This window comes from Leucopleurus acutus, assembly GCF_964270905.1.
Source record: "Leucopleurus acutus genome assembly, chromosome: 17".
In the NCBI taxonomy this organism is placed as follows: domain Eukaryota; kingdom Metazoa; phylum Chordata; class Mammalia; order Artiodactyla; family Delphinidae; genus Leucopleurus; species Leucopleurus acutus.
The window spans coordinates 13,474,118-13,501,098 of NC_139159.1; the positions used below are offsets into that span (position 1 = coordinate 13,474,118).

Genomic DNA, 26,981 nt, shown 5'->3' on the forward strand with positions numbered 1-26,981 from the left:
TGTATAGCACAGGGAACTCTACTCAATACTCTGTAATGACCTGTACGGGAAAAGAATCTACAAAAGAGTGGATACGTGTATATGTATAACTGATTCACTTTGCTGTACGGCAGAAACTAACACAACATTGTAAATTAACTATACTCCAGTAAAAGTGAAAGAAATAAAGTGGCTGTTATGAAGAGAGTTTGTAATCTATACAGTACTAATAGACAAGGAAATAAAAGTGGGTTAGACAGTCATGTGTTCCGCAGGGTGCTTCAGCCCAGGGCTAGGTAGAGAGGGTGGCCGCATTTATAAGGGGTGCTCACTCATACGGGGACACTGAAACATCACTGGAAATAGAACGGGATGTAGATCGTTGTGTTACATAGGGTTCCTCTGGGGACAGTACCATACACAGGTGGAAAGAGTATTTTGATGACCTGATTGCAGTAGGGGTTGAAACCCCCAAAGAGCATGTTTGAATGAGACACTTCTTTGCTGCTGTGTCTTCTGAGGTTTCTGGTGACGTGAAAGTCATGGTGCTGGTTTTGCCGAGTTGGTTGAACAAATTGGAGCTGAACTCAGTTGCTCAGGGCAGTGGGGGGCTGGTCTGCTTGCATCACTCTTCCTTTTGCTTCCTTTCCCACTCAGCACTCGGTCTCTCCTCTCAAGGAATGTAGGACAGTATTTTAAAAAATAGTGGTATAAAGGTTATAAATTATCAGTATGATGTTTGAAGAGCTCTTTTCTTCCTTAGTCAAATATTTATTATCGGCTTCCTCTGTGCCAGTCACCCTGATAGGCACTGCAGAAACAGGTTTTGACATAAGTCTCCAGTCTGTTATTTTAGGGAATTCCCTGGCGGTCCAGTAGTCAGGGCTTGGAGCTTTCACTGCCGAGGGCCCGGGTTCGATCCTGGTCAGAGAACTAAGATCCCACAAACCGCGTGGCGTGGCCAAAGAAAAGAATCTGTTTTTTAAAGTTTTTTAATTAAAAAATTGTTTTTAATATCTTTATTTGAATTTTTTTTTGCATTGCTGCTTAAACCACAGAATAAAGACCTGGTGTTTCAGAGGATCAAGCCTGTATTTATCAGAGTCGATTCCCTTGACTATTACTTTCAGTAAATGGAAGCTGCTTCTATTTCATCTCACTGTGATTGCTGATTTTGAGTTTTCTCCTTCCATCTTGGCTCTGTAGAGATCATACCTGACATCCTTCCCTGAGACTGCCTGGCCAGTGTCATTGGTGAGGTATTATAGCTTGAAGTGACTTAGAGATCACTGGATTAAAACAGGCCAGTTGTACAGAGAGGAAAATTAGAATTTTGAAATCCGTCCAAGTTGCATCACTGGCCAGTGGCAGAGCATGGGTAGAACCCAGTTGTCCTCAGTCCTGATCTTCTGCAACACCACATGACCTCCCCCTATAAGCGGGATGTATGTACATATGTGTACATCTATTTATTCCTCCGTCAGTACATTCTTTCATCAGTACATCCATCCATCCATTCATCCATCTATCCATTAATTCATTCCTCTATCTCTGTCTCTTTTTCCTCAGACTTCATACTCAGGTGAATATATGTGAATTCATTTTCAAGAGAAAGATTCAAAACACATTTTGGTTGCTAACTAATCTGAAAGGCAAACGTATTTCCTTTTTCTCCTGTAAACTTTCTTTGTGACTGAATGTGCTTTTCTCAGAGAGAGAAGCTATATAGAGACATGCTTTCACAGGTTTTCAGCAGAAAAGTTAATGATAGAAGAAAGTTTCACCACCTCAGGCTTAAAAATGTACATAATTGTCTTTATTTCCACCCCAGAACTGCATGCTACTTGGAGGACGGAAGAACACAGATGTCCCCCTGGAAGGATACTTAGTAACACCAATACAAAGAATATGCAAGTACCCTCTCCTTTTGAAGGTACTTTATGTGTTTACTTCATTGTTGCATTTCCCTTGTACCTGCATATTTTTGCTGATGATCTTTAAAAAAATTTTCTTTTAAATCGTGTGACATTCCAAAGAAAAGGCAACTATAGTTATTGGGAAAAATAGCTATTTTGTCAGTAATTTATATAGAGAGTGGGAAGCAAATGTCCTCGGAAAACACTTTTAGTGCTCTTTGTAAAAAATATGCTTGTTTGAGTTTCCTTCAGCGTAAATGCATTAGTTTCAAGATAGATCCCATTAAGTACATTATGACCAGTTTATATAGCGCTTTGTCTACAGGGTTCCTTATCTTAAGTAAATTTGCTGTTGGTATATATTTTTTTCATTTCCCCAAACATTGGTGACTTCTTGATACTAATGAAGTTAAGGCCAAGTTACATAATTTCAGAGCCTGGGTTTTAAATCATTATTACAGGGAATGGTGTGGGTCACATGGGATAATAAATGATGGAAAGTGGAAAGACAGTGCTAAGACAACACTGCCTCTGGAAAACAGGAAATGCCTTACGGTCGTAGGTCCATCGCCTCATTACAATGACCAGAAGTTTTATTATGAGAAACATATTATAATATACTAATTACTGCTTATACTGCAAGGGTCTATGAATAGATTAGAACAGCAGTTCTGGAAAGGATGTTTTTTGGAAATGTAGCATCTGACAGTTTGGGGTGGTGGTTGAACATTTGAGTTCTGAGTTCAAATCCTATGCATTCTGCTTACGAGCTGCATGACTGAGCTCGTCATCTAACCTCTTAAAGTCATGGGCTTTATTTATGAAACAGAAAAGATGATGATGACATGATGAAATTATAACATATATCTAAAAGAATGTATATACGTATGCATATGTATATCTCTGTGTATACATGTGTATGCATATACATAAAGGAGTACCTCATAATTAATTGAGGTGTTTTATACACATCATTTAGCATAGTATGTACTCCATAAATGTTAGCCATTATTACTCATGTATATTTGATTCTTTTAATATATTAATATATTAACTACTTCTTAGCTTCTAAATTTAAAAAAAACCTCAGAAATGTTATGGACATACTAACTGGTGTTCTTACTGATTTACTTTTTGAGAACTAAATGTTATGAATTTGAACTAAAATGCATTTTTTCACTACAGGTTTTGTCAGTTGCATAAATTAGGTTTCAGTGAAAATTTACCTTGGAAAGCATTTCTTCTTATTAAAAAAACAAGTTAAAGTTGCTTGGTTAGCTAACGTAGAGAGAAGCTGGCACAGGGATGTCCAGGTCTGCAGAGCTTTGGCATGGGAAGATTGGTGCAAATGTGACTCCCATCTTTCTGGGAGTCCCTTCAGACCTCTGACTTGGTAACTCAGATTGCATGCGTTCTCATCACTCCAGTTATTCCTAGCCCTGATTTTGGAATCCCGAGCGTTTGTTTGTTTTAAGAGTCAGAAGGATAGTGATATTAAGAGAAATATATCAAGTTAAGTGGTTGTTCTAAATCAACTCCTTTCTGGTGAAGGATGACCTCAGGTGACCTCACAGATAGGAACATGGACATATCCTTGCTTAGGAAGAAAGAGGTCGATTCAGAGCATCTTCAAGAAGTGGAGGAATGACATCTTTTCCCTTTTTTTGGAAGATTATCTTCACAAAGAAACAGGAGAAAACTACTTGTGTAGTAGATATATTGGTGTTGATCGTTTTCTTTGTTGTACCATTGGCTGAGAAATTGAGCTGGTATTCTGGGATGATCTGCAATGGTTTTATTTATTCAGAGAAGAACATTAGGGGATTAGGCCGTGTGTTAAAGAAAAGATACGTTGGTCTTATTTGTGGAACTTGGAATTATTGGGTTGGCCAATCAGCACAAGGTTCATACCAAGTAACGGACGGATTATTACTAGTTATTTCTCCTGCTGTCTCACATTATCTAAATTCATGTCTCAACTCCAGAGATACCCACCGGGCACATAGACTGCAGGCTGCCTTCGCCACTTCACGTAATTTACAAATAATTCTACACTTGAGAGTCTCTGCAGAAGCCTACGTATCTCCTTTATGGATTTGTGATCCAGCGTAACTATTTAAGCCTGCTCTTGGGAGTGATGTAATGTGCATTCTATTGGTGTTAGTTCTATAGAGTGTGAATATTTTGAATGCAGGGTCAAAGTTTATGGCAGAAATTTCAACAATAACAGACATCAAGAGAGTATAACAACTGCATATTTTCCCACTGTATGTTAAGAATTGAGAAAATTCTTTTAAAGACTTGCCTCAGGATTTCTGTAATTGTTTTAATTACATGATGATAGCAACTGTAGTAAAGAAACAAATGACTAATTAAAAAGTAATGTGGTCACAACTGTCTAGACAGTGGGTGAAGATGTTTAATTTTGTGCTTCTAAACAAGACCTTTTATAAGATTAAAGATTATTCTAGTTCTGATATCCTAAATGGAAAAAAAATAAAAAGAAAATAAAAGCAAAAAGAAAGCTGTTGAAGGGTGTATGGAAGTTCATTCATTGCAGAGAATGAACCTGAGTTGTTGGCAAACACAGCATAAATTCCTCCTTTAATGATGGAGTATTGTGGAATTTATAAATTGTTTATTTTACTAGAGTATAAGACTATTTTAAAAATTTGCTTTATTTATGACATTTTTATAGTTTCTCAAAAAATATTAGAAAATAAGGAACTTAAATTGTTTTTGAAATTATAGGACATATTCATTTAAATACTATTCTTTTAAAGGCTCTAGAAAAATGAAATCAACATATAAAGATGTCCTCCTTTTGGAGCAAAGCTCAAACTTATAAAAAATTACATGCAGTAGGTGAGGTATTTGACAACTCCAAAGGAGATGCCTAATTTAGTTTTTTGAAAAAACATCATTTTGAGGGAAACATTAAAGTGAATGCAAAGTGTGCAGGGGGTAACGCTTATTCATTGATTCAGCCTTTTGTTTTTGATCTTAATTTGGTGGAGTTTGTGATGTCACTTCTGAAATTGGCTCTCACGGACTTTGCAGTTTTCATTTCCTGGTCAGTCTGAACCTGCTGTCCCAGAAAGCTGAAGATCAAAGGGCGGTTTGTTTTTTGTGTATAAACAGGAGTTGCTGAAGCGGACTCCAAGGAAACACAGTGACTATGCAGCAGTGATGGAAGCCCTCCAAGCCATGAAAGCCGTCTGTTCCAACATCAACGAGGCCAAGAGACAGATGGAGAAGTTGGAAGTTTTAGAGGAGTGGCAGTCTCACATTGAAGGCTGGGAGGTACAGTCACTGTACTCAACAATTGAGCTTAAAATAGTTTTGTTATGTCTTCTGCTGTGCGTAGAGTTACTGGCATTGGATGGAACCATAAATGGTCGTTTTCCTAGGTAATGCTAGAGGGCTCTAACTATTTCCGAAAAGTGCTGTCATTATTTTTTTTAAATATCTTTAAAGGGGCAGTTAATTGACTTAACTTCAACCTGAAAGCTTTACGATAGAGCCAGTCAAAACTGTGTGTGTTATAAGCTTAAATAGTTCAGTATTTGTGCATCATGACAAATCTTTCTCCTGTCTTAACTTTGGTCAGTAATACATAATCGTAGCCTGAGTCCTGGAGAGAGTAAAGAAGGGGGGAGTAAGGCTCCAAACCTGTGCTGTGATATCATTATTTTCAGACTCTGAGTTAGGTATTTGATGATGAATTTCATTTTAAGTCCACTTCATCTCTCTAAATTTGAACTTCTTCATTTCTAACATGAAGGAACTGGCCATGGCATGAGTTTTAAGGTCCATTCAAGATGAAAAATTTTATGGTTTCATGATTCGCTAAAGAAAGATTTTTTTAAATGACAAAAAAGCAAATGAAGAGTGATATTCAGAATCTGTAATATGTTTTCAGCTATGGTAATTTTGTATCCCAGTTATTTCATGGAGTTGGAGCCCTATCTTACTTTAGCACTATGTAAAGAATAAACTAAAATTCTTTCTTTAAATTGACTTAATTTAGATGATCAAGAGCTTTCAACTAGGATAATTTCTTATGGTTATAAAGTAAGCAATTAAGATAATATTTTTAAAGTGTAAAGAAGATTTAAAATGTCCAACCAAATATTGTATCACACAAATCAAGGGGATTGCTTTTATCTTTAGGGCTATATAATTGACTGATACATTTCTTATCTTCAGTGTTGGTTTCCATTTAGATATAACCTTACATCCATTCAGATTTGCAAAGAAACCTCAAACATCGACCCCAGGGAATGCTCCTATTTATCCATTCTTTGCCATTAATCTTTTAAAATGCTAACTGACTTAGTTTCTTCCTCATCTGTATTCTTTCATTTCAAGTGTTCAGGGTGACCCCTTATTTCAGCATGAATGCTACTTATTTCAATCAATTAAAATGGTTGTGTGTTTTACAGTTGATTCATGATGATAATTCCTTTCCTGGGGGCAGTTGTCCTGCTGGGCTGAGAAAAATAGATGAAAGTTTGCTTTTGCCATTCTGTTGTCACTCAAACATCAGAAGAAAAACCAAACTTGTTTTAAATTGCAGGATTTGTCAGTGACTTCTGCCAGGCCTTTGACCAAAATAAAACTCTTTTAGGTTCTCTAGGGAAATGGAATCTGTCATAATTTTGTTTCCTCCTCATGTATCAGTATATCTTAAAAATTGAGTCTCCTTTAGAAATGGGAGAATCCTTAAAAAGTGTTGCTATTTCTTCCACTGTTCATGGTCAGTTACTCAAAGGAAGAGTGCTGTGTGGTCCATACTATGTCATTTGTAGCCTATAGCGGTGGGTGCTTCAACCTCACCAGCCTTGGTAGGTTTACAGCACTTGGAGTGGGAGAGAAAAATGGAGCCTGGGGACAAAGGAGACCGGTGAGAGGAAATCTGCTGTGACCACAGTTCCAGTGGGCGCAGGGGAGATAAAATGAAGGTCAGGTTCCAAAAAGAGAGGCAACACAAATTCTCCTTGAGTAGGATTTGAAAATGAGTGCATAAGACACAGCCATACAGTGACTTGGGAGTTTTGGTACTTTGAGGGGATGCAGCTTGGAGCAGGGTCCAGCCAGTTGATTGGAAACTTGTGATAAGAACCTGATTTCACATCTCAGTCCACCACCTTGGAGAGACGGGGGAAAGCTGTTATAGTACTCAGGCCTGGTCCCTTCTGGGAAGTTTAGGAGGATCTGCTATCTGGTAAGACTCCAAAAGTGCACAAATCAAAGGGAGGGATGCGGCCATTTAGGATGAATTCAGGCCCTGGAAGGGAGTGGCAATGGTTAGGGCTTTCCGTGAATCGCTGACAGGGATTAGTGCTCAGCTTACAGGCAGCTTTATGTATGTTCAGAGTGACTCTCGTGAGGTTAAGACAAGGCCAAGGACAAATGTGTGATGGCATGACAGTCACAGAACAGAGAGTTCCTTCAAGAGTTTTGGAGGTGAGCAGCCTTGAGCTATGTTGGGTAACAGCTCTTGAACTCCTTCCAGGAGCACCTGCGGACCTTTTAGGACTATCTTAGAGTTGACACTCTTGCTCCAGTAACTAAAATTCTCTTGAATGGGGATCTGAGTCTGATACACCATGACTTTGCATTATTTCCACTTTTGGTGGATTATTATTTCAAGTATGTCACTTAATTATCTAGGGTCTTATTTCCCCATTCATCAAACGAAGGGGAGTAAAATCTCTCCGGTAACGTGCCTCTCTGGTATTTTGTGCTGCTAAATTATCATTACATTCCTTTTATATTGAATTTAAGTAAACAAGCAATTGAAATTTATTGTTCTTAAATCATATGATATAATGAAAAAGCCTGGCTTTTGTGCAGGTTTGGTGTCCAGTCTGGACCCCTTAGTATGGGGATGAAGCACCAGATCTCTTTGACCTACAGTTTGGGTTATTACAGGGGTCAGTGAAATAAATGAAAGTGCTTTGAACACTGTAAAAGGCTCTGCAGAGAACAGGTAGTATTTTAAAGCTATGGTTCAGCCGTTAGATCTTACCCTTGAGAAATCCCCTCTATCTGTCTAATTTATGCACCTAACTACTGAAAAGGTTATGTTACTTAAGGTTATATGGTCCCAAGCAACAGAAACTAAAAGGAAAATTAATTTAAAAGATATTGAGTAGCTCATGGAATCAATAGAAAAGCTATCCTCTCAGACTCGAAAGGGTATCTAGGCAGTTGAAGCTCTTTGGTGGTCTTATCAGTGCCCTAGCTAAAACGAATAGGCGCTAGTCATTTTTTCCATCCTTATATTACTGCATTCAAGATCAAAATCCGAGATTCCACCAATCTTGCATGGGTAAATTTGCTCAGGGGAGGGCAGGGGCCCTTGATTGTCCATCAACCAATTTCCTTTTGGGGAAAGGCCATCCTCCATTGTAGGCAATCCTGGTGAGTCTCTTTGAAAAGTTTGCTGAAGTATTGGGTTGGCCAAAGGGTTCATTCGGGTTTCCCCATACGGTGCTATGGAAAAAGCCGCACTAACTTTTTGGCCAACCCAGTACTATAATCCCCACTACACAGCTTTTTAAAATGAGGGCTATATAACTTAAGCAAGTGCTTACAACTACCAGAGAGCAGAGTTTAATTTGAAAATAGGCAGACTGATTTTAAAGTTTCTGTTCCTCATCACCGTATAATATTCTATCCACTCAGGTACAAGTTTAGCACATTCTTTACATGAAGTTGGTTTTGCTGCTTGCCCTTTAAAAAGTGAGTTGATAGTAGAAATTAGGCTTTCGGTCAGCGTTTACATAGTGACGGTACCGCAGAAGATCTGTAGTTTACGTGGTCATATTTGAAGTTCTGCTTCTGATTAGTATTATGTATTATATCTCAGTCATATATCTTATCCAACATTTAAAACATTCCACCACATATTCTACTGAAGGTGATTGTAGGGCGGTGATCCGTGTTCTTGGAAAGAAGTTTGTTAGCTGTTTAATCAGAGTGACTGATTCATTTCTTAGAACAGGACCATGCTCATTCTTAGTCTGCTTTTGGGTTGATCGATAGTATTGTGATGATAACTAATTCTTTGGCGTCATGCTGAACGTTGATAAGGGAGTATCCGTAAACATTATGTCATTTAGTTCTTCAGCATTATGTCCTTGATAGGCCTGTTTGGAACTGATCTCTCAAATCTGGAAAAAAAATCACAATAAAAGAGTGGGAATTACTAATAGATGAAGGTGTTGGAAGACATAAGATCAGGATCATTTTTGTGTTTTAGGAAGTAAAAAGAAACAGAATTGAAATTTGACACCTCTTGATTACCTTTTTACGTGGAGAAATACAGTGCTACAAGACCATTTTAAAATCACCTCTTGTTGGTTTTGGAATCTCTTTGCTGCTTACATTTGATTCAGTTGTGTCTGACAGTGTATTGACCTCTTGTTATTTTATGAGTGTGAGTCTTCCATAGGTTGTGATGAGACCTGATTCTTTCTGTCCTCTCTACAAGGTGATGTGGTAGATACAAATTTGTCTACTACCTTGAGGTTGAATTGATCTATAGTTGGCTCTTGTTATTTAAGGATAAGTGGTTTAGGAAGACAACCATTGAGAGTGAATCCACTTAGAAAGGAGACCAAAATTTTATAAAAAGTGGGAGAGGAGGAAAGTTTGATTGAGACTTTATCTTGGTAAAATGAAAAGGTATATTATTAGTTTGTTTTAGCTAATCTAATATGTAACAGAATTTAGGTTTTTATTTCAGTTAATAACTTGAATCTCAAAAAGAGTGAATCAAATGCTTAGTCTTTTTGGGGGTGGGTGGGGACATATATTTTATGACAAGACTGATGAAACAATATGATATTCTTCATTTCATGTTTGACTTTCCTAGTATTTTAAAAAGATTTTTTGGAAAGAATATTCAAATGCTTCATTAATTTTCTCAAGAGACTCCTCTGGTATTGAAACTGTTCTCTTATGAAACACCTATCTCGTTGTCATTCTGGTCATTTTTCTTTTCCTGCACCATGAATGGGTCTAGCTCTGAGAGACCTTCATCTGCCAATGCCTTGTGTATGAGTGGGGAAGTTCCAAGGCCCGTCATCTTCTACCTTTTCCAAGATTATGGTTTCTCTCTGCAGTCAGTCTGTGTTTTTCTGATACTGACACTCAGCATTTAGTTGACCAGATGAGTTAGATAGACCCTGTGTGAAGCAGGGAGAGCTGATACTGGGGTCAGATAACTAATGAGCAGTTTCATTCGACGGTGATTTTTGCCACCTCATAGCTGTAAGACATTAGTCATGAACCCTTATGCAACTTACATTAAGAGAACTTGTTGACAGAAAAAAGATGTACCCTTTCCAACAGTCTAGACACGGTTTAGCTATATTAGTTTTATTGGGTTTATTGAGAAGAGGGGATTTGTTCTATTATTACAGTCCATCCTAAATCATGATTGCAATGTTTGAAGAAACCTTGGAAATTAGAAAAAAGCCATAAAATAAACATACGTGCTTCTGATTGTCTTTTTTGGCTATTATCATCTTCTGAAGGCTTGCTGTGGCATCTGATGTGTCCCCTTATGAAATTCATCGTGCTTCCACCTTACATTCTGTGATGATGCTTTGAAATTCATTTTTCATGTATGCTGACCGTATAATTGGCAGCCCATCATATACCTCAAATTATAGATTCAAAAATCATTCAGCTTCTTAAATTAGACTCTGAATTGTTATTCTTTTCTTGCTGGATCTCGTAACACGAGACACACACAAAAAGAAGTGGACCTTGGTGAGGCGTGTTGCCCACATGGACGCCTCTGGGTCCCAGTGTGTATGTCTGAAGTCACTGCTGGATCCATCCATTCGATTGCTCTCTTAACCATATTGGGAAGTGATTTTTAAGTGGTGTCCTTCATAAGTTTGACAAGGAAAATTACTGGAAAATGATTGAAACCTGAAACCACAGCATGGAATGAACTGTATGAATAAATGTTTAATAATAACCATACATAATCATAAACACACACAGCCATCATCCCTGATATTCATCACTGTTAATTCATGCCAACTCTCATTTTATTAATGTTAAATTATAGCTGTGATCACACAGCATTTAATTCTGTGTTTACCTATCTGTTTCTCCACTAGTATATGTGTTTCTTGGGAGCAGGGGTCGTGTCTCATGTTACGGGTCTGCAGCATCTAGGACAGTGTCTGATACATAGCTGGTTGACTGGTAATTGAAGTGCAGATATAATTACCTCGTAGTTATGCATTAATTGTCATTGTCTTTTCACTATGTTTTTGGCGCCTTTGGTTCATGGCAATGATTCTGATGTGGTTCTGTTCAGAGTCCAATATTTGTTTCATTATCCCGCTGCTTTGAAGTTCTCTAATCCTCTCTAGCATCCTGTTCTTGTTTATGGTTCACAAATGTACCATGCAAGGTTTTTCAGTTTTTTGTGTTAAAGTTGAACACCCTGCAAGTGTTTGAAATTCAGTCTTTGTAAAATCTTTGTAAATTTCTGTAGTACAGGTCCTGTTTCCTCTGTCTAATGGTGGGTTTCCCTTACTACATTTCACCCTTCGCACTGCTGGGCAGTGGTGACGGAGGAGGAATAAATAGGTTTGCACAGCTTGGGGTAGAAAGAGAGAAGCTTTTGGAATGAGAGGATCCTGGTGGGTACATCTCCCACCACTGGTCACAGTTATTTATTTATGATTACTTCTTACCTTGACCTACCAGTTAACCTTCCTTTCCTGGTCTAATAAAAGCAGTCAGGATTAGAACCATGCAGGTAATTTCCTAGTTGGAGTTTTGCTGTATTTAATTCTACATATGTAATTCATCACAAGCAAACAGTCTCTGATTTTTACATGGTAAATGTAGCTTTCTAAAGGGAAATTCAAATTAAAAATGATAAATCATATTGATGATAAAAATATATTATTTTGGCTCTTTCAAAAATCTATTACGTACATTTTATATATAAATTTTTACTGAGGTATAGTTGACATACAATTTTATGTTACTTTCTGGTGTAGGACATAGTGATTTGACATTTGTATGCATTGTGAAATGATCACTACAATAAGTTTAGTTACAATCTGTCACCATACAAAGTTAATACAATATTATAGACTGTATTCCCATGCAGTACGGTACATCCCCATAACTTATTTATTTTATAACTGCACGTTTGTACTTCTTGATCCGCTTCCCCCATTTCATCCCCCTCTGTGACCACCCTCCCCTCTGGCAACCACCATCTGTTCTCTGTATTTGTGAGTCTGGGTTTTGTTTTATTTTGTATGTTTGTTTGTTTTATTCTTTAGATTCCACATATAAGTGAAATCCTCGGCATTTGTCTTTCTCCCTCTGACTTACTTCGCTTAGTATAATACCCCCCAACATCCATTCATGTTGTCGCAAATGGCAAGATTTCATTCTTTTTCATGGCTGAGTAGTATTCTATTATATATACATATACCATCTCTTCTTTATCCTTTCATCCATTAATGGAAATTTAGGTTGTTTCCATATCTTGGCTACTGGATATAATGCTGCAGTGAACATAGGGGTTCCTAAATCTTTTCTGAATTAGTGGTTTTGTTTTCTTGGGTTAGGTACCTAGTAGTGGAATTGCTGGATCATACAGTGGACCTATTTGTAATTTTTTGAAGGACCTCCATACTGTTTTTTTTTTAATAGTGGCTACACCAATTTATATTTCCACCAACAGTGTACAAGGGTTCCTTTTTCTCTACATCCTTGCCAACACTTGTTATTTCTTGTCTTTTTGTTAATACTCCTAGTCCTGACAGGTGTAAGGTGATATCTAAATAGAGAGCCCAGAAGTAAGCCCACAGATAGATGGTCAATTAATTTATGACAAAGGAGGCAGGAATATATAATGGGGGAAAGGACAATCTCTTCAACAAATGGTGTTGGGAAAACTGGACCATTATCTTATGTGACATACGAAAATTTACTCAAGATGTATTAAAAACTTGAATGTAAGACCTGAAAACATAAAGCTCCTGGAAGAAAACTTAGGCAGTAAGCTCCTTGACATCATTCTTAGTGATATTCTTTTTTGGATCTGACTCCAAAGCAAGGGAAACAAAAGCAATAAAAACAAATGGGAGTTATCAAACTAAAAAGCTTCTCCACAGTGAAGGAAACCATCTACAAAATGCAAAGGCAACCTACTGAATGGGAGAAGATATTTGCAAGTCATATACCCCATAAAGGGTTAATATCCACACTATATAAAGAACTCATACAATTCAATAACAACAAAAAAATCTGATTAAAAATGGGCAGAGGATCTGAATAGACGTTTTTCCAAAGAAGAAATATAGATGGCCAACAGACACATAACAAGATGCTCACTAATCATCAGGGAAATGCAAATCAAAACCGCAATGAGATATCACCTTATTTTAGTTATTTTTTAAGGAATTGCTAAAAGACAGCAGGACTCTAAATCATATGGGTAAAAATATTATTTAAAAATATCTTCATTAAATATGTACAGATACACATTACATTGTATGTAATGGCTTCAGGGTAGTTCAAAATTAATGATTTACACAAAGCCCTCTTATTTTTTAAAAACAGTTCTTTCACACCTTCCCTCTCAAATGTTGGTTTGATGATATATCACTACACTGTTAAAATAGCTTATTTTCTTGGGCACTTTTTTCTTCATGATCACAATTTTTTCACAATACCATAATCTGCTGCCTCTGACATCTACAAAGTGACCCATGAAACAGTCTACAAAGCTAATTTAATAAAATAAACACGCTTTTTAAAATTTTAGAACTAGGAGTGGCCGACTTGCTGGAGATTTATATTAGGAGAAAATGTTTAACACATTGCCTGTCACCTTGTAGAAATATTAAAAACCTGACTTTAGTATTCCTCTAGATCACAGTGTTTATTATATATGGTTGCTCAATGACTAAATTTGTATTGGCCCAAGAATAGATATCTAGATTTAAAAATTAGCATCCATTTTCAAAATGAAGATAAAATACTAACCAGGTAAAATAACATTATACAGATTTTAATGAACATTCGGTGATGATGAAATGTACCATGGGTGTAACTGTGATCTGTAACATATGATAAACATCTTTTCTGTCCTGGGCTCTGGGAAGCAGCTGGGACTACCTGGCAGGGCCCTGTGCTCACCTTCATCTCCATGTTAGCAGGGTTGCTATACTGTGCACTTGAGCCCCTGAGCTCAGGCTTCCAAAGCAGTGTTGCTTCAAGTGTTGACAGAGTACGACAATGTATCAGAATCTACTGGAAGGGTCTGGGACCTACCCCAGATGTACTCAGTTTCCATCTGTGAGGATAGTGCCAGGGAACCTAAAAGTTTTTAACGGTCCCATCCGGTGTGTCTTCCAGACTCTGAAATTTGAGCACCGTTGTCTTACAGGCTTTGCTGTCTTCCAGTAATCTGCCCAGCTTGTTTTATTGCTTTCACATTTTTGGTTTTCTAGCTAATTTGTTTGACATGCTCATTTTGATAGACTCTAGTGCTCTTGACTGTTTCCTAGCAATCTGATGTTTGTAATCATTCAATTTCAGTCATTCAATTTCAATTTTGTAGCTTCGCTTCTTTATCCCTAACCCCAGAAACTCTCTTGCCATTTCTAGATAATGAAAACAAATGGCACGTAATTTTCAAAATATCATAAACCTCATGCATTTCACAGACAAAGCTGTGAGTTTTTGTTTTTTTCCACTACGGAGAAAGGTAGATTATATCATGTAAGTGAGGGAGAAATATGACACAACATTAGTCAAAAACAGACATTTATTAAGTGTCTGCTTGCAGATAGGATGAATTTGAAGTGAGAGGCATATCGTGATTACATGAGAGACTATATCTACACTTGGCCAAATTTTCTTCAATATTTATAATAATGTATCTACCTGTGTTTCAAAACTTTTTAATGATTTTTAGTCACCATTGTCCTGGAAATAATACACAGATTAAATCATGGTAAAATCAAAGACACAGTGGACATTCTTTTAGAATGAGGTTTTTAGACAAATCTGTATGTTTTGACACAGAGTTTTTTAAGTACGTAAGCGTTTCCCTAGGAATTACTTAAATTATTCATGAAGATATTTCATGTGATGATAGTATGATTACTATGGTAGAAGATAGTAAAGGTGATACCGTATTAATTGTTGAAGTCTGCTGTTAAATATTAAAGACACATCACCTCAGTAATAGAAACGTCTCAGTAGGATTTAGTAAAGTGTGTGTTACGTGTGTATTGTAAGATATACTTTGTATATTTGTGGCAATATGGGCTTGATGTCCTTACCCCATAAAATTACATTAATTGATAATTAAGCAGATGCTTTGAGTTGCTTATGAAAAGAAGTGTTTACCTCAAAGAGGTCAGTTAATCTTATTCTGAGGTTTTTTTTTTTTTTTTTTTTTTTTTGCGGTACGCGGGCCTCTGACTGTTGTGGCCTCTCCCATTGCGGAGCACAGGCTCCGGACGCGCAGGCTCAGCGGCCACGGCTCACAGGTCCAGCAGCTCCGTGGCATGTGGGATCCTCCCGGACCGGGGCACGAACCCGCGTCCCCTGCCTCGGCAGGCGGACTCTCAACCACTGCGCCACCGGGGAAGTCCTTATTCTGAGTTTTGATCAGGAGCTAGGAGTTGGGAACTTATGGTGATGCCTTCAATATAATGTATCTGTATATTAGTGAGAGTTTTGAGAGCTTGTTGTGATATCAATCTGGATTAAATGAATCAAAAGTCAAGCTATGCAAGTATAGGCTAGAGGAAAGAGACCTGGGAGCACTTTGACTAGAGGGGCACTTTGAGTCAATTGTAGGATGGGATTGCCATAAATATGCTAATATAACCTTATGCTAAATTAATATTATGTATTGTAGGGGACTGGAGAAGTAATAGTATCACTGCTATATTCTTCATTTGCCAGCTCACATCCAAATGATTGTGTTCACTTCTGGAGGTGTTCATATTAAGGGAAACTCTGACAAACTGGAGAAGGTCCAGAGGAGATCTAGCAGGATCTTCCAGGTTTCTGAAATCAAGCCATATGGTCAAAATGCAACGGTGTTACAGAGCCTGGAAGGCAGAAGGAAGCATGTTAGCTATGTTCAGATATTGGTCGGCCTTTCACGAAGAGGATGTCCGCCCACTCCTAGGAGGAAAAATAGTCAGCGAGTGAAAATCATGGTAGATTTTGGCTCTGCAGTAAGAAAAACCTTTCTGATAATTAGACTAAATAAAGAAATGGACTATCTTATGAAGGAAGGAGCTTAATTTTACTGGAAGTATCCAGATACGAGCTGGAAGGCCTTTTTTTGTCAAGGCAGGAGTCGGTGTTCTCTGAGGCAACAAGATGTGTCCACCCTCAGTAACCTGAGAAATAACATTGTCTTTAATGAATTAAACCATAAAATCAACATAGAGTGAAACACAGCAGAGATCAGAAATAAAGGAAGGAACCTTGCAGAATCAGATCACCTTCAATGTTAGTAATCATAATTGTAATAGCCTTTATTGAGTCCTTTGTATGCGTTAGGCATGTGCTGGGAGTTTTGCATGTATTGCTTTATTAATTTTCACTCTGACTGTATACATTAAGCCTGATTATCCCTTTTCTACAGTGGTTTGAAGGCATATGAACATAGCTACAGAATAAAGGAGCCAATGAGATGTTTGACTTGTTGGCATTGAAAGTAGAGAAAAGAGAGAAAGGTCTAGGAGGGAGAGGCACACAGAGAGACAGATAGATTTTGGACAGTCTTGTCCAGGTGGTAGATAGAGTCTCCTAGCCCAGTGCTTACAGAAGCTCCCCTTAAATCCACCTCGCCAAGATTCTTTCTGTTGATGTTTGGCTTTCCAAATGGGTTAAGTTTACAAAGGGAGATTGTTTTAGCCATACTCATGGGACCATTCAGTGTGTATGTCAGTTATCATCAAGAATAATATATCCGCTTTCTATTTTACACATTGGTCCCCATGAGTTCTTCTTGGACAATATCTCCCCGGAGGCTGTATATGAGGATGGAATAAATTGCCTCTAGTCATTATAGTTTGCTCAAATTCACATTAAATTCTCATTATATTTATTAACAAAGATAATAACCACAAACAAGTCAGAAAATGTATTGTTAGTAATTCTTTCATTTAGGAATACATCTATAAATAAATACCTACATATTTAATTTGGGAAACTTACTTGGAAGACTGGTTAATATGAAAATTAACCTAATATTGACAGTAACCCTTTATAATGTAATGAATTATTTTCCTGCCTTGGCACTCATGGGTTGCTGTATGGAATAGTCTAAGGTGAAGTGTTTTGTACCTTTTGTAAAATTGCTACAAATAAAGCCACTTTTCATAAGGTTGTGTAGGTCCCTTGTGCAAGAATCAATATGGTTTCCTTTTTTTTTTTTTACATTTTTTACATTTTTAATACTATTGTATCTTAATTTTTTTCTAAGAGAGGATGGTATTCACTATAAATTAGAAATCATTGCCACTGAAACTGGGATTTATATTGATATTTGATGACATTTTTTGCTTAATTATCACATGACACGGTATATGAAATAGTGTAAATTTTTCACAGATCTCCATTTCTATTTCTATATCTACCCTTTTGACAAAAGGAAAGAAGAGAGGGAAGTATTTAAAATTTAAAATGTGTTTGTAATGTAGATACTCAGATTAACACAGTAACACTGTCTTAATTAACTTCCCTTTCGGGAAGTTTCCTATTATAGTTATATGAGTTATCTTTTTAAAAAAATTTTATTTTTTAATTAAAAAAGGAATTTTATTGACATATAGCTGCTTTACAATGCTGTGCCAGTCTCTGCTGTACAGCAACGTGACTCAGTTACGCACATGTAGACAGTCTTTTTTTATATTCTTTGCCATTATGGTTTATCACAGGATGTTGAGTATAGGTCCCTGTGCTGTATGGTAGGACCTTGTTGTTTATCCATTCTAAATGTAATAGTTTGCATCTTCCAACCCCAAACATGAGTTATCCTTTTAATTTAAATTTTTATAATTGATCAGAAAAACTATACCTATTGTTATGGTGAAAATATGAAATTAACATTAATGTTCTGAGTTTAAAATATCAAAAATTAAAATTAATGTATTAAGTTTAAAAAGAATCAGAAATTTGTTCCCGGATTTAAAGAGACCGGGCATGTTTATATTTAAAACAGAAGTATTCTTGAAGAGCACACTTAACAGGTCTCTACTGAAAACTTCCTTGTTTTTGGTCCAACTCAGTGACTCAGGGCATTGGTTATGCTAGTCTAGGTTGTAGAAAAGAATAGACTACAACATTTATAATGGCTCAAAATAGGTGTTTTTGACCAGCTCACACAACAACCCAATGTGTGTGTTCTGCTCAGTGGGCAGTTTTCCTTTTTTTAAAATAAATTTATTTATTTATTTAATTTATTTTTGGCTGCGTTGGGTCTTTTTTACTGCGCGTGGGCTTTCTCTAGTTGCGGTGAGTGGGGGCTACTCTTCGTTGTGGTGCACAGGCTTCTCACTGCAGTGGCTTCTCTTGTTGCAGAGTATGGGCTCTATGCGGTGGCTTCTCTTGTTGCGGAGCACAGGCTCTAGGCCTGCGGGCTTCAGTAGTTGTGGCTCACAGGCTCTAGAGCGCAGGCTCAGTAGTTGTGATGCACAGGCTTAGTTGCTCCGTGGCATGTGGGATCTTCCTGGATCAGGGCTTGAACCCATGTCCCCTGCATTGGCAGGTGGATTCTTAACCACTGCGCCACCAGGGAAGTCCCAGTTTTCCTGTTTTGATACTTCAGGGACCCAGGCTCCTTCCCTCTTGTGGTTCCTTTCAACTTCCAATGGTAAGCACTTGTGTTAAGCATCAGTTTTGTCACTAATCATATGACCTTGTGGGCACTCAATAAAGGTTTATTTAATGAATGAGTTTGCCAATGCAACTATTAATAACTGTGGCAAGAGGTCCTATGGAATGTTGTTCTCTTTACATAGATTTGTTTTCTTTTTATTTCTTCTTTTTTCTTCCTCTCCATCCTAGAAGTGGATACAGATGGCCCTCCATATTGCGGGTTCCGCATCTGAAGATTTAGCCAACTTCAGATTGAAAATACTCAGGAAAAATAATTCCAGAAAGTTTCAAAAACAAAACTTGCACCAGCAACTATTGGATAGCATTTGCATTGTATTTGTAACTATCTACATAGCATTAACATTGTATTTGGTCTTAGAAGTAATCTTGAGATTATTTACAGTATACAGGAAGAGGTTCATAGGTTATATACAAATACTACACCATTTTACTTAAGCGACTGGAGCACCCTCAGAATTTGGTATCTTCAGGGGTCTTGGAAGTGATCCCCCATGGATACAAAGGGATGACTGTGTATAAATTGAGACCTGCTAAACATTTAGACAATTTCATGTACTTTGCTATCTGTTTATGGAGCTCTTTTTCCAGACCAGGGAAAGAAAGGAGGAGGATGAAAGGAATATTAGGGACATTAATGTTATGAGTTAGTTTGAAATCATCTCTTTTTTAGAGAGCAAAGGTGAAATGTGTCATATATGCTGTGTATGCATACATATATAAAACAGCTAAAAGGAGACATAGAATCTCTTAAGAGTAGCTGTATTTAGTGATACTGACCAGGAGGAGACTGGGAGGGAAGGATACCTACGTTCAGTGTATAAATATTTATACTATTTGAACTTTTATCCTGTCCATATATTGTATCTTAAAATAAAAACAAACCACTTTTAAGGAGAAAAAAGAATTACACACGAAAGTTTCTGTTAAGTAATCAGACATTACTTTCTCCGTTTTTCCTGACTTAGGGGTCCAACATTACCGACACCTGTACTGAAATGCTAATGTGTGGAGTCTTATTAAAAATTTCTTCTGGAAATATTCAAGAACGGGTGTTTTTTCTTTTCGATAACCTTTTGGTGTATTGCAAACGAAAACACAGGTAAGAATATAGACAGGTAATAGTTCAGAAACTGTTTATCCATCGCACAGGTTCAACCTTTCCTCTGTTCCCAGGAACTCATGACCTCATCAGTAAACTTCCACATACTCTTAGCTTTCCTCTCCTTGCACCTTGAAGAAAGGGAACGAGTTAGGATTAGAGCCAAGAGATAATTAAATTGCTGTCTCTCTATCTTAATGAGCTTTTTAAAAAATTCCTTTTTACCATCCGTGAAAATGAACCTGTTTATTTCTTGTAATATGCTCTCCTAAATTCTTTGTGTTTGGTAACAAGATTGGGATTAGTAGAAATGGGCTTTAGGAAGATCTAGAAGAGGCTGTTAATTCTACCTGTGTGAAACTCTTTAAAAAATTATAAGGTGATTCAAGTTGTTTAGGTACAATTATTTTTTCCCCCAACTTTACTGAGGTATAATTGACAAATAAAATTGTAAGGTAAAGTGTACAGTGTGATGATTTATGTATACATGGTGAAAGGATTTCCCCTATTGAATTAATTAACACATCCATCTAGGTGCGATTATTAAAGGCATCAGTTTGAGAATGAGATCTTTTCTTCATTAGAGTTATCTCATCCTTATATATATGCCTGCCCCCAAGGCCAAAGCTTTTGCAAAATTAACAGTGTACAAATGACGTGAACCTTCATGGTCTCATAGCTGTAATTGTTAAATAAAGTAAGCAATAGGAAAAGTTTTACAAAATTAAAATCATGCAGTTTAGCAAATAGCCTTAAAGTATGTATAGTGAACGTGGACCAAATACATAGTGATTAAAAATGGAAATCACTAAACAAACCTATATGTCCATTCCCTTGCTGAATTGGAATGGTGTGAATATACCATCTGTTTCATTCATTTTAGAATACGTCATCTCCGTTACCATATACTTTCTAAGCTCTGAAGATCTTTCAGAGAATATGAGTAAACTGAACCTTTTCTGAAACTTCCATAATTTTGTAATTCTAGGAGCCAGGGACTGGTGATTTCACTTTAATTCTACAGCTACATTCTTTAAAGAGCAGAGTGCTGGATTAGGCCCCCCAACTCTGGACATTTCTGATGCTATTCATTTTAGGAGAAACTAGTTTAAAAACAATTTATCGTGCGATATTAGATACATATAACATGATATTGCTTCCTTTGGCTTGTTTATGGTATTTGTAAGATAGTATCACAGTGTATTGTCTTCTGCAGTTTACATTTTGTATACAATATGGTTTGTAAACTAGTTTGTAAACTATATATCCCTGTGTGTAGCAATAATTTATGCATTTTAACTGCTGCATAGGAGTTCATTGGTTGAGGGACTTCCCTGGCAGTCCATTGGTTAAGACTCCACCTTCCAATGCAGCGGGCACGGGGGTCAATCCTTGGTTGGGGAGCTACGATCCCACATGCCGTGCAGTGCGGCCAAGAAAAAAAAAAAAGATTTCATTGGTTGAATATATCACAATTTAATTATTCATTCTCCTATCAGTGGACTTTAGGGTTGTTTCCAGTTTTTCTGCTATTGCGACATTACTGTACACATATCCTGGTGACCATTAAAATTCATCAGGAGGGAAGTCATAGAATCAAGTTATGCAAGTACTCAACACTACAATATAGAGCAAAATTATTTTGAAACCAAAGGTTTTTCAATTTTGATACTTCAATAGGGTCATTTTCTGAAGAGACCAAAGATCTCTTTATTTAAGCTAAGTGTTACAGTATTGGTCAGACACTTACTGGGATTTCAGTTTGAGTATTAATATCTACAGGTCAAGAAAAATATAAAAAACCTGGACAGAGATCACAGCAAGATCACAAAGAAAATTAATGCTTTGGAAAATAGACCCAAAGATAGATTCTGTAGAGTGTGTGTGTGTGTGTGTGTGTGTGTGTGTGTGTGTGTGTGTGTATACATATATATATAGATTATAATATATAAAAAATATATAAACATGCCATAATTTTTTGCCTGTGACTAAAACTGCTATTGGGGATATTAAGCTTTGAAAAATATGATTGATTTTAAGTATGATGTACCAACTTATAAGAAATTCTTTTCTGCAAGACACCATGACACTGTTTCCTCCCTGAGAGACAATGCAGTTGCCTGCGTGTTATTCTGCTCTGCATTCTTCTCTCTTCTGCCTCCAACGATGCCAACTTTCATAGCTACCTGGCCTGAATCCTTCATTTAAAGCAGTTATTTAGGCTTTCTACAAAGGATATTTAGAGATCGCTTTCAAAATGAACATGGGTGTGCAGGATGGTGAAGGCCTAGGGCTGGCAGACGGTCAGTCAGATTAATTAGTCAATTTAGTTTTGTTTAGTGGTGATGAAGGATTATGAAGTTTTGATGAGGGTTTAGGACATGTAAGCTGGAATATGCTCTCTTTTCTAAAGGAACTCAGGGAGCATGATAGCACCTTGAGACTCCCCTCCCTTCACGTCCCTCTTCCACTCCAGGGCACGTGTCAAATGCAAAGGAGAGGAGGGAAGGGGGCACTGCATTAGTGTACTTGACAACTTTTGCTCGGTGTGTCTTTGTAACACAATACATTAATAATTATTTCAGTATATTCAATTGTTAGCAGACTTTTGTCAGTGAGTCAAATTGAATAGTTCAGGTCAACTGAAGTCTCTTGAATGACTAGGTATTACTTAATCTTCTTGAATTATTTCTTAGAATCTTTCCTCTTTAATTTAATATATTTAAGAAACCCAGTTTTGAAAACACTATCCCTGAGTGTTCAATGATTCAAGTATAAATATACATAACTGCCTCATTCATTATTACAAATATTGTAAATATTACAAATATTACATTATTACAAAACCTGGATTTTGTTTTGTTTTGTTTTTTTACTTTGTGTTGCATAGGTTTTAAGATTAAAGACTGGTACCATACACAAAATTTTGAAATGTTTTGGACTATTTTTAAAATAAATAAGATCTTTATGAAGGATTATAAATGTATTGAGAGACTTATCCCTCAAGTATACAGTTATCATATCATAAAAACAATATAGGGAAATATTTTATGGCTAGATAATGCTTAATAACCTCCAGTACAGTTAAATTTCTTTGAAGAAGGACCATAAATAAGTACTAACTGAATTTCACCAGGGATTGAAAAAATGGGAATTACCAGCTGGTTACTGAAAAATGAGAAATGAAGGTGAAATAAATCGAATGAAATTGTGAATAACCAACTTTTAGTGTCTGTCAGAGTTTGATTAGGCACCTTTGATGTCATATATTGAGCAAAAGTACATATTTACCCTCCTACCTGTATGTTGTCCTTAGCCTACAGCTTCAGTTTATTTAAAAAACTAGCACACAAGTCACATCTTATAGAGCAACCTGTGCTGTTATGAATGGGAGGACACAAGTAAAAAATACCAAGAGCCTAACATTTGATATTATTGACTGAATTGGTATCTCTTTTTCAAAGAATTATTGCTTTAACACTGCTTTGCATTAAGTTTAGTAACCAAGTTTTTGTGATTTCATTCAATTGTAAGACGGTTGAAGAATAGCAAAGCATCTACCGATGGACATCGGTACGTTTTTCGTGGCCGGATCAATACAGAGGTGATGGAGGTGGAGAATGTGGATGATGGCACAGGTAAGTGGTTGGTAGATTTAAACTGGAATGCCAATAATAAACTCCCCTGTACGACAGACTTTTCCCTTGAATAATTCATTGGCAGTGAATTTCAGCTTAGAAATACTTTGTTAGGGAGAACAGTCACAGGAAAAAGGCAAGATAAGGGAGAGGAGGACTCTTATAAAATGGAAAATTACATTCGGCTGAAACATGTTAAACCCTAGCATTAAACACAGAGATACAAAAATAGCTGGGAGTGTCATAAAGTAGTAGTAATGTCCATAATGTACATATTTGTTCGATCGTGATGCTATTAAAATTGTCCAGCTTAAGAGCTATCGTAGGAAAGCATTGAACCTCCTAGAATTACTTTTCATGGTACAGGCTTGGAAAGCCATTCAAAAAGGAGCACCAGATCATTTGTATTCTGTCCTGACTACTAGTTTATTTGTGTGGTTGGACAGAGGGCGAGAATGTTTGACCTCTAGAAAATGTGATCTGTAATACAGTGTTGGACAAACCATAGATTGCCATACAGTAGTCAAATTTGAATTGGATAAGATGGAAATTCTTTATTCTTAAGGTGTTCTTGAAAAGATATTTCAAAGACAAGGTTCAGCTGTCATTTTTAATATAAATATTTGAATGTATTTAAGATACTGAATGCATTGTTTTTATAAAACTAAATTTGGCTTATTAAAAAAATTGGAATTTGCAGAAAAATAGGTGAAAAGTAGTAGATAATCTTATCAACCAAAGATAAATAAATGAGAAAATTGTTTTTAAATGTCTGCAATTTTCCTTTGGTGCATAGGTAAAAAAATACTTGAAACATGAACTTTATAATTTTGTATCCTTTTCCATTTAAATAAAAACATTATCTTAATGATAGTCCTCTTTATCTTCATGTCTTGTCACCAAATAAACATAGTTTTTATTGTTGCGTAACAGTCAAGTAAACAGATAAACCATAGTTACCTTAACAACTAGTATTGTTTCATAAGCTGGATTTAATACATTCTTAATTAAAAAGTGGCATAACTTTACAATGTTGAAAAGAGTACCGAGAATATAATAGCGGTTTTCTGATACACTTAAATTTTCAGTGTTATTAATTTGAGGCAGTGTTTTGGGAATTTAAAAAGGTCAATGGAGAAGCTACTTTTTAGAGTTTTAAAAGGAAAAATTAGAAACATTTTTTTCCCCATAAATAATGTCATATGTTATTTTGGATGCCAGAAAAGTGTTCTTTTATTGTTTGACAAAATCAAACATTTATTTAAAAAAATAATTTTCTCAACATTAAATACTTACAATGTGAGTGTATTGTAATTTTAAAAACTTCTCTTAGAAATTTATGCATTCCCACTGTTGATCACCAGAATTCAGGTTAAATACATTATTTAGACACCAATTTCTTGATGTTCTAAATAATATATTCTGTCAGTTGCTTCTGTTTTCTAGCCTAACAATACAATACTTGGCTATTGTTCATCTTATTAAAATGCAAGTTATTGAAAGGATACCAGACTATCCCATGAGGTTTATAGTTAGTTGTATCAGTTTTGGAAAAACCCCACCTCATTGTATAAAGCTTTGCAGAATTAAGAGTAAGGAATTTGCAAACTGGATAGCTTCAAAATAATTAGTGACTTGTTCAGGGCTGCCTCTCGGATTTTTATTTTTATTTTTTTTAAAAAGTCAGTGACTAGAGACTAATGAACTTGGGTATTCCACACTTAATGAATGACAGTTTTAATTCCATTTCTCCTTGACACTTCCTATAAAATTAATATTTTAGATCCACTGAAACTTACAGATTTGTGTGTTTACTGGCAATGAATAGATTATTTGTTCTTTCATTCAAAAAATATTTTAAAATTCCTACTTAAGGAAAGCCATTGTTGGACTTTTCTGTGATCTTTAATGAGGGTGTTCTTTATAGATGAGTTTAATTCTTATTTTGTTAAATGAAGATATTGAGATAGGTAGTATGATTAAAATTATGAAGCTGTTTATATATCACTAAGTCTTTTGAAATAAATAAAAATAAATTGCTTATTTTGTATAACATTGATAATTTAGTAACTGATATCGTTACAAAATACTTATACTACATTTTGAGGTCTGTTGTATGTATTACATATATGTGTGTGCATACATATGTATACACGTGTGTATACGTGTTTTAAATTGCTTATGATTTTTTAAATTGTCATGGTAGAGAACAGCTAGCACATAAATGTTAAAAAGGAACATTATCCTTTCATTGTAAATTATTAGGTGACACAGCTGTTCTTTGAAAACCTTATACTGATACAGCAATTAATCTGTTACTGAGATAATAGATTTTATAGTCAGCTAATGAGCTTGCTCTTTGTACATGAAACAGTAGCCACGTGCAATCACATGCTGGTTCTGACTTCAGTTGTACAGTTTCCAAGGGAAGTTTGAATGCACAGGCTGGAGTGGTCAGGCAAGTCTTCCTGGAATATGTGGGTACCTATTAAAGAGAAGTGAGGGTCCATGAGGCAGAGAGTAGAGCAGGATAGCTTGATGAGAGCCTTGGCCTGGGGGACACATGAATATTCTCAGGACAAGAAGGAACGCAGCAGACAAGAAGAGTGGTGGGAACACAGTGGAACGTAGTGGGAAATGGAGTTGCCTAGTAGGGTGGAGTCAGTCTAGGGAGAATCTCTAAAGCAAACCTACATGTGTTGACTTGATTCAGTGGTGAGCTACCAAAGGCTTTTGAGCTGAGAAATGGCTGCTAATGAAGAATATTGGAGGAAAAGTCAGCGGGGTGTGAACAGGGCAGTGCCAGACTCAAGTAATCCCAGGAGGAAAGGAAGGTTTCAGAGGTGGCTTGCCCAGGGCACATACTCTACAAGGTCAGAAGCATCACTCTGGTGAGTTTGGCACTTGAACTTGAGATCCCCTATGTTCTGTGGGCGGAATACATTATGCTCATTTTAAAGTAAGTCTGATGTTTTATTACTGCAGGCTGCATGTGGCTCTTGTGGTTTTCTTTGTCTAGGGTATGGGTAAAGGGGTAATAACGCTAGTGGGAATGTGGGATCTTTTAAGCTGCAGTGCTACGGTTCACTTAGCAATCTTTGCCTGGTTTTCGAAGAGGGGAGAGAATCTGAAGAGCTTGTTCTTGTTTGTGATACTGGCCTTGTAAGGTGACAGCTTGTGGGAGGGAGGTGTGGAAACACGTATAATTTGTTCTTTTTTTCCAGCAATTTATAATAAATTCTCAGTTGGTTATTTTTATAGATATTAAGGAGGGATGGTGGCCTAATTAGGAACTACAATAATAATTTTTATTACCTTACTAATTCCAGTGATGCTTATCTGACGTGTATTATTAGGTTCTGCTATTTTGTATGCATTGTGAATATGAATTAAATATGTAAAGGTAAGAAGAAA

The 26,981-nt window shown here is 36.5% G+C and overlaps 1 protein-coding gene across 5 annotated transcripts in view; it reads left to right on the forward strand.

The window, feature by feature from the left end:
* Nucleotides 1–26,981, forward strand: part of PREX2 (phosphatidylinositol-3,4,5-trisphosphate dependent Rac exchange factor 2) — a gene marked incomplete at its 5' end in the record, with an annotated part of 281,893 nt that overhangs the window by 82,390 nt on the left and 172,522 nt on the right. For 4 of the 5 annotated variants that reach the window (XM_082858967.1, XM_082858971.1, XM_082858970.1 and 1 more), the window contains 4 exons: nt 1,811–1,912; nt 5,037–5,198; nt 19,796–19,929; nt 23,464–23,567. In XM_082858967.1, the coding sequence (XP_082715093.1) occupies nt 1,811–1,912; nt 5,037–5,198; nt 19,796–19,929; nt 23,464–23,567 (502 nt within the window). The remainder of the gene's footprint in view (nt 1–1,810; nt 1,913–5,036; nt 5,199–19,795; nt 19,930–23,463; nt 23,568–26,981) is intronic. The other variant, XM_082858969.1, reaches the window with a different exon arrangement.